This window comes from Elgaria multicarinata, chromosome 19 (assembly GCF_023053635.1).
Source record: "Elgaria multicarinata webbii isolate HBS135686 ecotype San Diego chromosome 19, rElgMul1.1.pri, whole genome shotgun sequence".
Taxonomy (NCBI): domain Eukaryota; kingdom Metazoa; phylum Chordata; class Lepidosauria; order Squamata; family Anguidae; genus Elgaria; species Elgaria multicarinata.
The window spans coordinates 15,586,187-15,600,256 of NC_086189.1; the positions used below are offsets into that span (position 1 = coordinate 15,586,187).

Sequence of the window (14,070 nt, forward strand, 5' to 3'; positions counted from 1 at the left end):
CGAGGCTGTAATTGTGGCCCCCAAGAGGATCCTGACCCCACTCTTGCCAAAGTACCTCCCCCAGCCACAGGAATGATGATTCCACTGAACTGAAACTCTTTCTTTCTCTCTCCCCCCCCCCCCCCACTATAGGTCATTGCACCTTGGAGGATGCCGGAATTCTACAGCCGCTTTCGAGGCCGGACTGACTTAATGGAATATGCCAAGGTACAAGAATTCTCCTCCCTCCCGCAAAGTACCACCTCTGTCTCTCGTTGGCATTCAATAGTCTCTGTAGTATGGCTCGTATCTGAAAGTGACAACCCCATTGGCAGCAGGATAAGGTTGTGGGATCCTGAGGCAGTAAAATAGACGGTGTCACTTTACGTGGCACATGGGATAGCAGTAAAAAAGAAAAGAAAAAGGCATCTCACATGTGAATAAAAAACAAAGAAATTCCCTGTGTGTAAAAGAAACCAGCACGTCATGGTGAAAGGTTGCAGGTCAGCCTGCACTTTTCCTACTTGTAGGGCAGGGATGCAAAATGTGTGCCCCCTCCAGGGTTGTTTGGAGGCCCCCAGACCCCCGTATCTTGATGCCATGAAAGAGAGAGGAAGGGAGAAACGCTCTAGAAACAGGCTCTATGGTTCCCTTTCCATAGAGGCCTCGTTCCTAGAGTTTCCTAGGAAAGTTCCTCCACTTAGCGATGTTCTCGCATTGAGGTTTCTATGGCAGGGATGATGTTCCTAGAAGGGTTTTTCCCTTTTTTATTTTTTGGTAATTGGGGTGGGATGGAGAGGGACTTCTACACCTTGATGCTGTGATGTGGAGCAGGCGGTGTTGCTGCGAGCCCAAGAACTGTGGCTGCTTGGGTCAGTGTGAGTGGCATGTGTGAATGCACGCACGCACGCACATGCCTGCCACCCCAGCCAACGCTCGATGCGGTCCCCCAAAAAACCTGTGCGCCCCTGTTGTAAGGGATCGTTAAAAAGTGTGATTCCCTCTCCTACACCCTGAAGTGGTATAGTCCATTCTACCAGTGCCGGACTCTACCCCTTCATTCCGCCACGTATGGTGCGCATGCCTGAGTCGCCGTTAGGGTGAGGACCCAATTTTCACTGGCGGGGATTGGGAGTCTATGGGCGAGGGGGCGCACTCCAGATCTCTGCCGGGGTGGCGGTGCCTCGACACCCCGAATCAAAACTGCACCCAGTTGTTTAAACAGAGCGAATTTCGGACCCTTCCTAAATCCGTGCACTTCGGACGTGCCCTGGGGGATGGCCCCGATTTCTCCAGAGTGCTTTCACCCCACCCACCATCCACTCCGTCCTCCACTCCGCCATCGCAACATGTTATTTTCCCTCTTTCTTTGCAACGAACCTTTAATTTTCTAACCTTAAAGGGCACTTTGGATTTTAACGTTTCACAATCTTGCCTGCTTTTTACTGTGGCAATTATAGCTGCCCCTGCAGGAGATTTCTGCTCTGTCGTGTGGGGGGCTTTTTGGGGGGGAGGGGGGCATGAGGATATTTCACACACACACACACACACACACACTCTTCTTCTTCTTCTTCTTCTTCTTCTTCTTCTTCTTCTTCTTCTTCTTCTTCTTCTTCCTCTTCTTCTTCTCCTCCTCCTCCTTCTTCAATGGCATGTAATTACCTCGATGTTAATTGCCATCAACTAAAGAGAGAAACCCGTCCCACCTCAACGGCTTATGCGACAGACAAAATAAAAGCACTTTCTCTTTTATTTTATTCTCTCCCCCCCCCCCCTTTTTTTTCTCTCTCTCTTCTTTTTGGATTGAAGAGCAAGTTGCAATAACACACATTAGAAGTTTTGCATCAGGTCCTTCCAGTACCCACCGGGGGACCTTTCTTTTTCAGCGGCTTTACGGAAATGCTTGACAAGTGGGCTCCATCAATCAAAAAGAAAAGAGCAGTTCTGTCTATAAACCAGAAAATTGCTTGAGGTTTCTATTTTCCCCCTCCTTTCTTCTTCTTTAAATAATAATAAAAAAAATAGCGGCCTTCTAAAGGAGATAGTACTGAGTTAGGGGCAGTGTACCGTGCGTGTGTGCGTGTGCTCTCACGCTAAAAACCAAGGAGGTCCTTCTTATTTTATTTTTCAAATAAAGGCCCTCAGACACTTGTGCTCCGAGGCTTGTGTTTTACCATCTGTTATTTATTACTTGGAGGAGAATTTCCAAGAGTCCCACATATGTCGCCAAACTAATTCACAAATAGATGAGTTATTGCGGCCACTTTGTGTGCGTGTGTGTTTGTGTGTTCATTATTCTTTTTTGAAAACGGGATTGCGTCTCTTCCATTTTATTCTTCTTATTTTTTCCCTGAAAAAAGCCGTAGCTAGGCAGGCTGGGGGCCTCGTTAAAGCAATTAAGGTGGGCCAAAGAGGTGTTTTAGAGGCGTCTCTAATAATTGGCTGCGGATATGCGTGTGGGGCGACGAGGGTTGTTTAATGAAATAACAAATGCTTGTTTGTGTCCATTCAATATCTTAAGGTCCATTTCGGAATCTATGGTGCAGCTGAGAGGTTTACACAGACCCTGTCCTGCAATACACACGGGTTGGGAGGAATGAGTATTTAATTTCAGTTTGATAGGAATGAACCAAAATTACCCAAGTTCTCCATATTTGAGTGGGGAAAGCGTTTGAGATTTAAAACATCCGAATGCAAGAGAAAGTGAACCGGACTGATTTGTCCACCCGGCCCCAAGGTTTTAAGCGCTTAGCTCTTAAGGCTGCAACGTATGTTCATTTACTTGATAGTAAACTGCCAGTCTCATACTGCCTTTATGCAAATCTATGGGGTGACCACACTTGGAATACTGTGTACAGTTCTGGTCAGCACACCTAAAAAAAAAGGGATATTACGGAGCTGGAGAAAGTGCAGGAAAGGGCAATAAAAATGATTATGGAGCATCTCCCCTATGAGAGAAGGTTACAACAGCAGGGATTGTTTAGCTTGGGGGGGGGGAAGGAGGCTAAGGGGAGACATGATAGAGGTGTACAGAATCATGCATGGTATGGAGAATGTGGATAGGGAGAGATTTTTCTCCCTCTCTCAAAACGCTAGAACCCAGTGGGGTCATCCCATGACACTGGTTGGTGGGAGATTCAGGGCAAATAAAAGGAAGGACTTGTTCACACAACGCGTAGTTAAATTATGGAACTCACTGCCACAAGATGTAGTGATGGCCACCAGTTTGGATCGCTTTAAATCGAGGTCCCAAGCCGCTCAGGGCTAAGCTAAGTCCCATACTGCATTCGCCATGTGCCTCATTCCGGACCCAGAACCCCTAAGCAGGTACTTGTGGGATCGCACGCAAAAGAAAAACAGTACCCAGAAGAAGAAGACGAATGAGAGACACCCTCTGAACGTGTGTGCAACTTGCAGCTAATTTCACAAGACACGTTTTTGCTGGGTTTTTTGTTTTTTTGAAGGGAAGTCTATTCATTTCAAACGTTTGTATGGAGGACTTCAAGGCAGTTTCACTCCCCAAAAGTAAATGCAGAAAGCGCCGTTGTATGTTCACAGGCTAGTGTGTGTCTATGCTGCCTCCTCCACGGTGGGCCGAAGGAGGGGAGGAGGCGGGGGTCATAAAAGGAGAATTAGCCTCCACCGTCCACCCCGCGCTTCTTACGGGAGCCCATTCAGTATAAACAAAGAAGAGGTTTAATTGACTAACAAGCTCTTGAAAGCTAATGGAGCAGTGTGGCCCCTGGGTTGTGAACAAGGCCCCCCGCCTTTCACGGGCCGTGGAAGGGGGGGGACACTTCTCACGAGCCTAAAGACAGGAGACAGCAAAACAGCAGCACCAACCACTGGGATATTGCCTAGGGTGACCCTATGAAAAGGAGGACTGGGCTCCAGTATCTTTAACAGTTGTATTGAAAAGGGAATTTTGGCAGGTGTCATTTGTATATATGGGGAACCTGGTGAAATCCCCTCTTCATCACACCAGTTAAAGCTGCCCTCTTTTAAATCTGGTCACTCTAGTATAGCTCCTGTAGCTTTAACTGTGGTGACGAGGAGGCGGTTTTACCAGGTTCTGCATGCACACAAATGACACCTGCTGCAATTCCCTTTTCTATGCAACTGTTAAAGATGCAGGAGCCCTGTCCTCCTTTTCATAGGGTCACCCTAACATTGCCTCCTCCACCATCACCCTGCTCCATCCACGCTGAAAAGTGGGGAGTTGATAGCGTCAGTTTAGGGTGCTTCTAGACAGAAAGCTTCTGGCATTACCCCCTTCAAAAGACAGTGTGTAGCTACTGTTTATTTTTATGTATTCATTTAGGGTTCAATCCTTTGCATGTTTAGGACCAGCTCTTGACCAGGGACCCACAAAGCAGGCCACGGTGCAACAGCACCCTCCCGCCCATGTTCCCCAGCAACCGGTGCAGATAGGCTTACTGGTTCGCATACTGGAGGTAGCACGTTGCCATGTTTAAACAGGAAAAAAGATCCTTCAACTCCCAGTATTCCCCATGCTGGCTGGGAGTTGCAGGAATCCCGCCCCCACCATCCACACGTGCACGCCATGGCATCCTCAATTACTGAACGATACTTATGGATTGGTTAGATTAAAGACATTTCTAAGCGATGTACAAAAACCATGTCTTCACAAGATTGCCTTCCTGGGAGTGCTTGTTGGAAAAGGTATGTTTTCAGTAAGTGCCAGAAAGCCAGAAGGGTTGATACCTTGCAGGCAGGTCCAGAGAGTGATACTAAAGGCTCTTTTATGATACGTAAGGCTCTTTTCTGAGTTGTGATGGATTAGACCACCAAAATCTAGGGGACTGAGGAGGGCAGCAACCAAGCAGTAGAGGGTCATCTGGTTTCTTCAAGCTCCTTCAAACGGGGAAATCGCTTTCCCTTACCGTAGCTCTGCTTACTGCTTCTGTTCCCTGTTTGCAATGAGCTGTAATTACACAAAGAGAGCAGTGACCACATGGTTTGTACAGCTCAGTGCAGTTCAATGGGACAGCCCCGTCTAGTGGGTGTTTTATAGCACAATTTCACCTGTGCATGACAAGAAGACCCAGCAAATACCAATATATCCCAGAAGAGTCGGGTTTTCTGAGGTTTGTTTTTGACCGCTAAAACCAGGAAATGGAGCGGGAGACACACAGGAGGCTGGCGGCGTCATCGAAATGACCCGTGAACATCCTTGAGTGCCCAATCATGAGTGTTCTATAAAATGTTAGTTTAAAGAAGCTCTTAATCTCTTTTAAGCTATGCAGAGTTTTCTGCCTTTAACATGTGTTTTTTTTTAGTGATAGGAAAAAAGATGGAGGAAGAGGTGGGTAAAAAGCAGGGTTACAAGCGGAATATTATCTATTGGTCTGGTTCCCCCCGTGAAATTGTGTAAACGAGGACAGGTGATTGCATAATAAAAGCCTCATCTGGATGTTTTGGAGAGCAAGCAAATGAAAAAAAAAAGTTGTCCAAAAGCATCAAAGCTTTCTGGGAGGGTTGTTTTCTGCTGTGTACAGCAACAGGGCATTTTTACCCATGAGACTTAAAATGGATTGTTTCGATATTGATGGAAAACCTGCCCAGGGGGAAATGCTCATTTGCACGATAAATGCCACCTGGATCCTCCGTTTTCTCATTGGCAAGATTGTCCAACGCTAAAGCAACCGGTGAATCCACAAAATAGAATCATAGAATAGTAGAGTTGGAAGGGGCCTATAAGGCCATCGAGTCCAACCCCCTGCTCAATGCAGGAATCCACCCTAAAGCATCCCTGACAGATGGTTGTCCAGCTGCCTCTTAAATGCCTCCAGTGTGGGAGAGCCCACAGCCTCCCTAGGTCACTGGTTCCATTGTCGTACTGCTCTAACAGTCAGGAAATTTTTCCTGACGTCCAGCTGGAATCTGGCTTCCTGTAACTTGAGCCCGTTATTCCATGTCCTGCACTCTGGGAGGATCGAGAAGAGGCATTGCAAGCAAGATCTTCTAAAGACTTTTTTGTAGGCATTCGGACAGGCATGAGCACAAGGCAGCTCTGCAGATGTTTTGGACTTCCAACACATCTGGAGATCTGCCTTCTGCCCATACCTGCATTAGAAGGCCTGAGGAACAGCAAGAACAATTCCGCCTGGCATTGAAAATAAAGTCTGTGACAGGCAAAGATCTCTGGGAAAATGGAGCTATAAATTGGATGTTACAACTGATACGACCTTGTCTCTGATCACCAGTTGACTTGGAGGGGGTAAACAGAGCAGAGGTTCAGAGGCTGGTCAGGTTCATGAAGAATAAATTCATGCCAGCCAGATTAATATATTTGTCTCGTGCATGGCTTAGATTTCTAATTCCTTCTGGTTTGCTTTTGATAGAAGCCGCACACCTCAGTAATGTCTCATTCTGATCCGAGCACGAAGGAACTCTGCGAACACGTCCAGACGTGCAATTATGACTCCGGGAATGGGTTTTTCTGAATGTATATTGTTGCCAAAGTAGCTCTGTTTTAGGGGTGGGGGAAAGTTACTGCCCCCTTTTAAAACCTGGAGTTCGTGCCCTAGATTTCTTTGCCAGCCCCCAAATCTCCACTCGATTAGTATCCGGCTGCCCTCTTGTTTGTCAGGTTGAGAACCATGTCATTGCAACATCTCTGGCTAATTCCGTGCCGGCCGTTTAGTCACCCAGTTTTCACAGGCCATTTCACCCACAGAAATGTCTCCGGCTAATTAAGTGAGCGGGGTGACCCGGTAACAGAGCTGAGGTTTATGACTGTCTCTGCTGTGTGGCTGCGTGTGTGAGGGAGAGAAAGAGAGAGAACAGGAGAAGAATAGAAAAGGCCGTTTGTGCAAGGCTTGCAAAAGCCAGGTAGGAGTGACTTTTGTGGGTTTAAAAAAAAATGGAGGACAAGGGATCTCAATGAAGGATCCTTGAGGAATCAGAATCTTTGGGGGATTCTGATTCAAGCTGACCCTATCAGCACCTTCGGGATCAACTTTCTGGACTTTGAGAGAAAATGGATGTAAGAATGTAGATGCAGAAATGGAAATTCAACCAAAAATTGACCCGGTAATTCAAGGAGAAATGGTTTTGTGAAACGGATCCTCATCCAGCTCTGTTTCTCCACATCATTTTGCTGATTTGTCAGCATGTTTACTTGGGAGTAGGTCCCATCGACATCACTGAGGTTTACTTCTGGTTAGGGTCGCACTGTTCCTTTCTACACTCTCCCATCCACAGAGACACCACGCAATGGAATTGGGACATGTCTTAAACCTTCCAGGCCTGCTCTCAAACCTTTGGGATTTTTGCAAGGCGATCTTTTTTTTCCAAAAGTGGCAAATCCGAATGTAATAAATGGCTTTCATAGTAGCCAAGAGCTGGAGATGGCCTCCTGATAGATGGAGATCTCTCCGCAGCTTCTGGAATGCCATACCCAGCAGGGCGTGAAAAAGTGACTCCCATCAGAGCTTGAGAGAGAGAAGGAAAATCGGCTGAAACTCACATCTTGGAACGTGCACAGCCCCACAGGATCCAAGAATTGAATCCAGCCCACCTCCCCCAAACGTGGTCAATTTCAGGTGGGGGGGGACCTTGTTTCTGTTGAGGGACCCATTCCTTTGTGAGTAATTGGACAGCTACATGCTGGCCAAGGTCAAAACCAGGGTGGGATCTACACTCATGGTTTAAAACGTTAGGGAAGGGTTGTGATAACTTATTGGGTCACATGACTCTATAGGCTTCATCCCACGTACCTGTTTCCCTCGAATTATCCCCTACAGTGTAAAGCTGTTGTTGTTGTTGCTAGCTGTATCACACCCCGGGTGGCAGCGCTCCTAAGATCCCTTGCATACCAGGAAAAGGGTTTAAGGGGGGGAAATGTAAAAAAATCATTAAAAAATCAACAAATGACCCAATCCGATTCAAATTTGGTATGCTTAAAGCTCTCCTTAATATCTATTACTGTGCCAATTTTGATGTTTTTATCTTTAAAGCTTACACAAATGTAAACATTTGTTTAAATTGTACTTTAAAGATATCAGATCTTGCTCCAGCGTCCCCCAGTGGCCACTCGGAAAACAACAAACGATTCGCTCCAAAAGTAGTACCAAATAAGGGTGGTTCTTTTGCCTTTGAAGCACAATTAAGGCAGGATGCCTGGGAGCGCTTCACAGTCAAAGCAGAGTATAAGCTTGAAAACTTCGGAGTCCTTTGCACGCAATCCGGAGTGATTGCGCAGTATAACCCTGGTGTGATGAAGCAATATGTTTCTTACGTTTTATCGTCATCGTATCTCCCTTCCTTCAATCGTTGTACGTCTTCCGTTATGACGTTTAAAGCGCGTTGCAAATTTTGTTCTGTGCCCGCTTTCGTCGTAATAGTTGTATCCCACTGAGTTCGAGTTGGCATTTGTCAGCCAATCGCTTTCCGGGGGGGGGCGTGGGTACCTCATTTTGGCACCTAAAGCAACTGCTTCTGGGAATGGGGATAAAGCCGAGGCCAGGAAATCGGGACGTGGGTTGGGCATGTGGGCGGGGCGACAAAAAGTAAGCGACAACGATACAAGAAATAGTGTGCCCTGCAGTAATGAATTAATACTGGCAGATAATAGCGAAACATGACAAGGGTGTGCCCCATTACGTATTAAAACGTAATGACATAAAACGGTGTCAGTGGTAGGAAAAAACGGGATAAGCGGTAGTATAGACCCACTCCAGGTGGATCCAGATGGTTCCTTCCTAAGCAATTGAGTGGAAAGAGGGGGAAAGCACCACGAAAAGGCTATAAGAAAAAGAGGCTGAATGTCAAAAGAAATTTCTTTATTTTTATCCGAAATATAAAAATATAAAAATGTTAAAAAAAAAAAAAAACCCTTTCAACCAAACTTGTACAACGCTCAACGTTTCGGATTCGGAGATCCTTCGTCAGGAGCTGTACAACGAAATAATTTACTTTATGAAGCCCTGGTCAAAAAGAACAGTTTGACTGCTGAATGGAGACAGAATGAACATGACTGGGGTCTTGTAAAAAAAATATCTAGAAGGTTTTTAATATATAATTACTTCAAAAAGTAATTCGTTTTGTTGTACAGCTCCTGACGAAGGATCTCCGGATCCGAAACGTTAAGCGTTTGTACAAGTTTGGTTGAAAGTTGTTTTTTGAACATTTTTATATTTTTATATTTTGGATAAAAATAAAGAAATTTCTTTTGATATTTCATAGCACCAGAGCTAGTATTTTTATTTATTTATTTATTTATTTATTTATTTATTTATTTATTACATTTCTATAGTAGCCTCTTTTTCTTATAGTCCTTCCTAAGCAAACCAAGAAGCCGGAAGCCACAGCAGAGCTACTTGTTTCTGACGTGGTGCTGCTGTGTTTCTCGGGTGTAATACGATGGTTTTCTTTCCTGCCTCTTTTGTTTTGCAGAATCATGGCATCCCTATCCCAGTGACACCCTCCAATCCTTGGAGCATGGACGAAAACCTCATGCATATCAGGTGAGGGGTTTTATGTTTATCTACTGGGAAAGCTAATAACGGCCGGGGAAGGCAACGGCAAACCACCCCGCTATAAGGCCTGCCAAGAAAATGTCAGCCAATACATGTGAGTGACTTTTGATCTAAGAGAGCTTCCTGCCATTTGACTTCCCTCCTGACATCCGAAGCGGTCCCACAGTGGTGTAGATCCACTCCGTGAAAAGCACACATTCACTGTTGTGCATGACAGCGCGGAGTGCGCGACGTCAGCAAGGAGCAGAGGCAAAACGGAGGGCTAAGGTTTTTATGCAGTTTTATACGTGGGAAGCTTGCTGATTGCTAACGAAGCTTTTGTTCTTGTCTTTTTCTCCCACCCTTCATCTCCGTCCTCCAAAGCTATGAAGCCGGGATCTTAGAGAATCCTAAGGTAAGTGATATTTAACTCAGTGATAGAGCAACTGCGTTGTGGTGCAGAAAGTCCCAGGTTAGATTATCAGCGTCTCCAGGACTAGAAGAGACCCCTGCCTGAACCTCTGTAGAGCTGTTGCCATTGGGAGCAACTGTGGGCTCCTTGCAGACTGGGAGTTGGGCACCCCAATTTTAAACTTTCTTCTTCTTTATGTTTTGACATAAACTGGGCACCTGCCATCATCATCATCATCATCATCATCATCTCTTTTCTCACTCATGGTGGTTTTCTAGACGGACATGACACCCTTTGCCAAGTCATGGAGTCTTTTACTGATTCAGGAATTTCCTGACTATTGAGCCTGTTTTAAGTAGGACTGCTTTCTGGATGTTGGGGTGGATGGCTTTTGGTAGGCCCAGTTTCTGAAGGTTGTCTGAAATTTTGATGTGACGCCGGTGACTGCTGTGACTAATGGAATAATTTTAACTTTTTCCTGTTGATGTTGTTTTTTAACTTCTATAGCCAGTGGTGTATATTTTCCCTTCTTTTCCACTTCCTTTTCCACAACACTTTTGTCATTCGGTATTGCTATGTCAATGACGTTCGTGTGTTTTTCTTTTTTGTCTATAACTGTTATATCTGGTTGGTTGCAAGGTATTGTCTTGTCCATATGAATTGTTCTTCCCCAGTATATTTTGTGATCTGCATTTTTCAAGATTGTTTCAAGTGAGTATGGATAGTGTGGTGTAGATTGTTTCATTAGGGTGAATTTGATGGCCAATCGTTGGTGAATTGTTTTTGTAGCTGTATTGTCCATATAATCCATTCCTGCCAGAATTTTACATCCTCCTGTTACATGGTCTGTTGTTTCTTGGAATTGCTGACATTTCCTACATAAATCTGTTGTTACACTTCTATCTTTTATGATGTACAGCTTGGCTGCTAAAACTTGATCCTGTATGGCTATTAGGAATTATTATTATTATTATTAGTAGTAGTAGTAGTAGTAGTAGTAGATTTTGACAAGAAAATTGATCCCGGAATTTGTAAATCACTTTGAAGTCCTTTCTTTTTGATGAGCAAAACCCCTTGGCTAACAGATTTGGCCAGTACAGTTCCTTCAACTGAAGAAAAAAACATATACTCTGAAATGCTCTCATTTTCAAAGACTGATGATTCTTCCTCTACCTCTTCAGTGGGATTTTGGATAGTCCTTTATTAGGGTTTAATGATTGGTAGTTTCTGGGATGGGCCCCTGCCCCAGGGAAGATGGCCCCGCCTTGAATTCATCAACGGGGGAGTCACTTTTGGAGAAGTTTGGACAGGGAGATGTTTTTCTCCCTCTCTCAAAATACTAGAACCCAGGGGGGTCATCCCATGAAACTGATTGGTGAGAGATCCAGGACATATAAAAGGAAATACTTCTTCACACAGCGTATAGTTAAATTATGGAACTCACTACCACAAGATGTAGTGATGGCCATCAATCTGGATGGCTTTAAAAGGGGGTTGGACAAATTCCTGGAGGCAAGGGCTTTCCATGTCTACTAGCCCTGATGGTTGTGTGCTATCTCCAGTATTTGAGGCGCTAAGCCTGTGTGCACCAGTTGCTGGGGAACATGGGCGGGAGGGTGCTGTTGCACCATGTCCTGCTTGTTCATCCCTGGCCGATGGCTGGTTGGCCACTGTGTGAACAGAGTGCTGGACTAGATGGACCCTCGGTCTGATCCAGCAGGGCTCTTCTGATGTTCTTAATTTATGGAGCTACCTTCCCAGAGACCTTCTCCTGGCACCATCATTATTTCCGATTCCAGGTTGGAATGCATGTTGTCGTCGCCAAGGCCTTCTAATGCAAGGATGGGCAGAAGGTAGGTCTCCAGGCGTTGGAGCTCAATTCCCACCATTTCTGACCCTTGGAGGCGAAGTCGAAAACATCTGGAGATCTACCTGTGTGAACAGAGTGCTGGACTAGATGGACCCTTGGTCTGATCCTGCAGGGCACTTCTTATATTCCTACCTTCTGCCCATCCCTGTTCTAATGCCAAAAACATTCTTTAGAAGATCTTGCTTGCAATGCCTCCTATTTTGTGGCTTAGCTGGTTGGCTTGAACGTCAGATGATCTCACAAGGCCCCATTCATGGCCCCTCTCCCTTGCTGAGTCTACTTTGTCAGAGCCATTGTCACCAGTTGCTCCTCCTCCTCTTCCTCATCATTGCCACCACTTGCTTGCTTGGCAGCCAGACAGCCAGGGAGCAAGTAGGCCATGGAACTTTCTCCTGTTCCTCCTTCTCAACACCACCATTGTCTGGCCCAGAGTGGGGGAGAGGTAAAGAAGCGGATTCCCATGTTTAAGTGGAGATGCAAGTCCTGGGGACCCTTGCTGGAATGCAGGGCCCAATTGTGCCTGCCATAGAATCACAGAATTGTAGAGTTGGAAGGGGCCTCTAAGGCCACCGAGTCCAACCCCCTGCTCAATGCAGGAATCCACCCTAAAGCATCCCTGATGGATACCTGATCCTTGGTGCAGCTCTGGTTTTATAGCACCTTAAAGACGATCGAAGTTACGATGGCATAAGCTTGCTTGCTTGACAGACGGAGAGCCAGGGAGAAGGTAGGCCATGGCAGCTGCCATATCATCTTTTCCACCGTGGTGACCGCTTGCTTGCTTGAGGACCGGGGAGCCAGGAGGCCGTGGCATCTCCTGTTCCTCCTCCTCACTGCGGGCTTTTCCCTGAACCTTGGGAACTTTTTTTGCACTTTTTTCAGGGAGGGGGGAAGGTTCTGAAATTTGTGCAGATTACAGCTGAATCTGTACACACTTGTCTGGGCCAGAGAGAGAGAGCCCAGGTGAACAAGCAGGATGGAACGGGGAAGAGGAAGAGGACCTCCAGGGTGATCTTTCAGTGGGGTCCTGCAGACCTGTGAGTCCTCGTCAGGTGCCCAACCACGCCTACCCCGTCTGTATGACCCCACTCTTTCAGAAATCCTCTTTCCCCAGGATTTCTGGTCATTCAAGCCTGTATTGATTTCCGTCTTGCCCCTTCACATGCACTCCTGGGATCGCCGAGCCAACTGGACACGCTCCAGCCGCTCCCATCGCCTGTCCTCGTCGCAGAGCGTCGTGCGCGTTTCATCCCGGCGAACCTGGGCACCATCCTCGCCGCCTTTTCATGGGGCCGAATGGTTTTGCTGCCTGCTGGTCCTTGTCTTTTTCACTTCACGCTCCACTGGACTCGCCACGCTCAAGGGAGCTACTTAAACTATCCATCAGCACTAATTAGACAATCAGTTGCTGAGGTTGGGGGGGGGGAAGGGGGAGCAGGGAGGGAGGGGCAGGAGAGAGGTGAGGAGGGAGGGAGAATGGAGTCAGTGAAAATATGCCCTGCGCTTTCCAACCGGGATATCCGTCGCTGCGAAAACCAGGCCTTTTTCGGCTTGAAGGAGGTCCCCAGCAAGGCCCGCTTGATCTGCCTCCATGAGCCAAGCTGCAGGCCTTTCTCTGAACCTCGGGCACTTTTTGGGGCACTTTCAGGTTCTGAAATTTGTGCAGATGACGGCCGGATTTGTGCAAATGATGCGCCTTTGGCCGTATTATGTGCAGATGGCTCAGAACGTCGTGCACGTTGCAGAACCCTCTCTCCCCTCCCCGGGCCCAAAGTGCACAACATGGCCGGACAAGCGGCAAACTGTCCCGACTCACTTCAGGCAGAGTCGCGTGCCACAGCAAGAAACAGAACAAAATCAGTGTCGGGGAGGTGAATTTAGGAAAATTCATTGAACACCCCCCAAATAGATTTCTCCATCATCCCTAGTTCCCAATGCTTGGATGATCCTCCTAAACTAGCAGTCCTCAAGTTCTCTGCTATGACAGAATTGTCATTGTTCTGGTAGATATAAAATTAGGAGTTCCTGTGAACCCAAAGTGACTATCCACAAAGGAGGATGGCCGGCATATCGCCACCCCCCTGCTCAATGCAGGAATCCCCATCAATCCCCACCAATCCCCGATGGCTGTCCAGCTACATCTTGAAGGCCCCTAGTGTGAGAGAGCCCACCACCTCCCTAGGTCATTGGATCCATTGTCGTACTGCTCTAACAGTCAGGACATTTTTCCTGATGTCCAGCCGGAATCTGGCTTCCTGTCCCTTGAGCCCATTATTCCATGTCCTGCACTCGGAGAAGTGATCCTGGCTCTGCTCTGTGTGACAATC

General features: G+C 46.7%; 1 protein-coding gene across 1 annotated transcript in view; it reads left to right on the top strand.

The window, feature by feature from the left end:
* The window catches only part of ASS1 (argininosuccinate synthase 1), an 82,192-nt gene that overhangs the window by 18,596 nt on the left and 49,526 nt on the right, over positions 1 to 14,070 (top strand). The window contains exons 6-8 of the mRNA XM_063144433.1: positions 133 to 207; positions 9,400 to 9,470; positions 9,846 to 9,876. Coding sequence (XP_063000503.1) covers positions 133 to 207; positions 9,400 to 9,470; positions 9,846 to 9,876 — 177 coding nt within the window. The remainder of the gene's footprint in view (positions 1 to 132; positions 208 to 9,399; positions 9,471 to 9,845; positions 9,877 to 14,070) is intronic.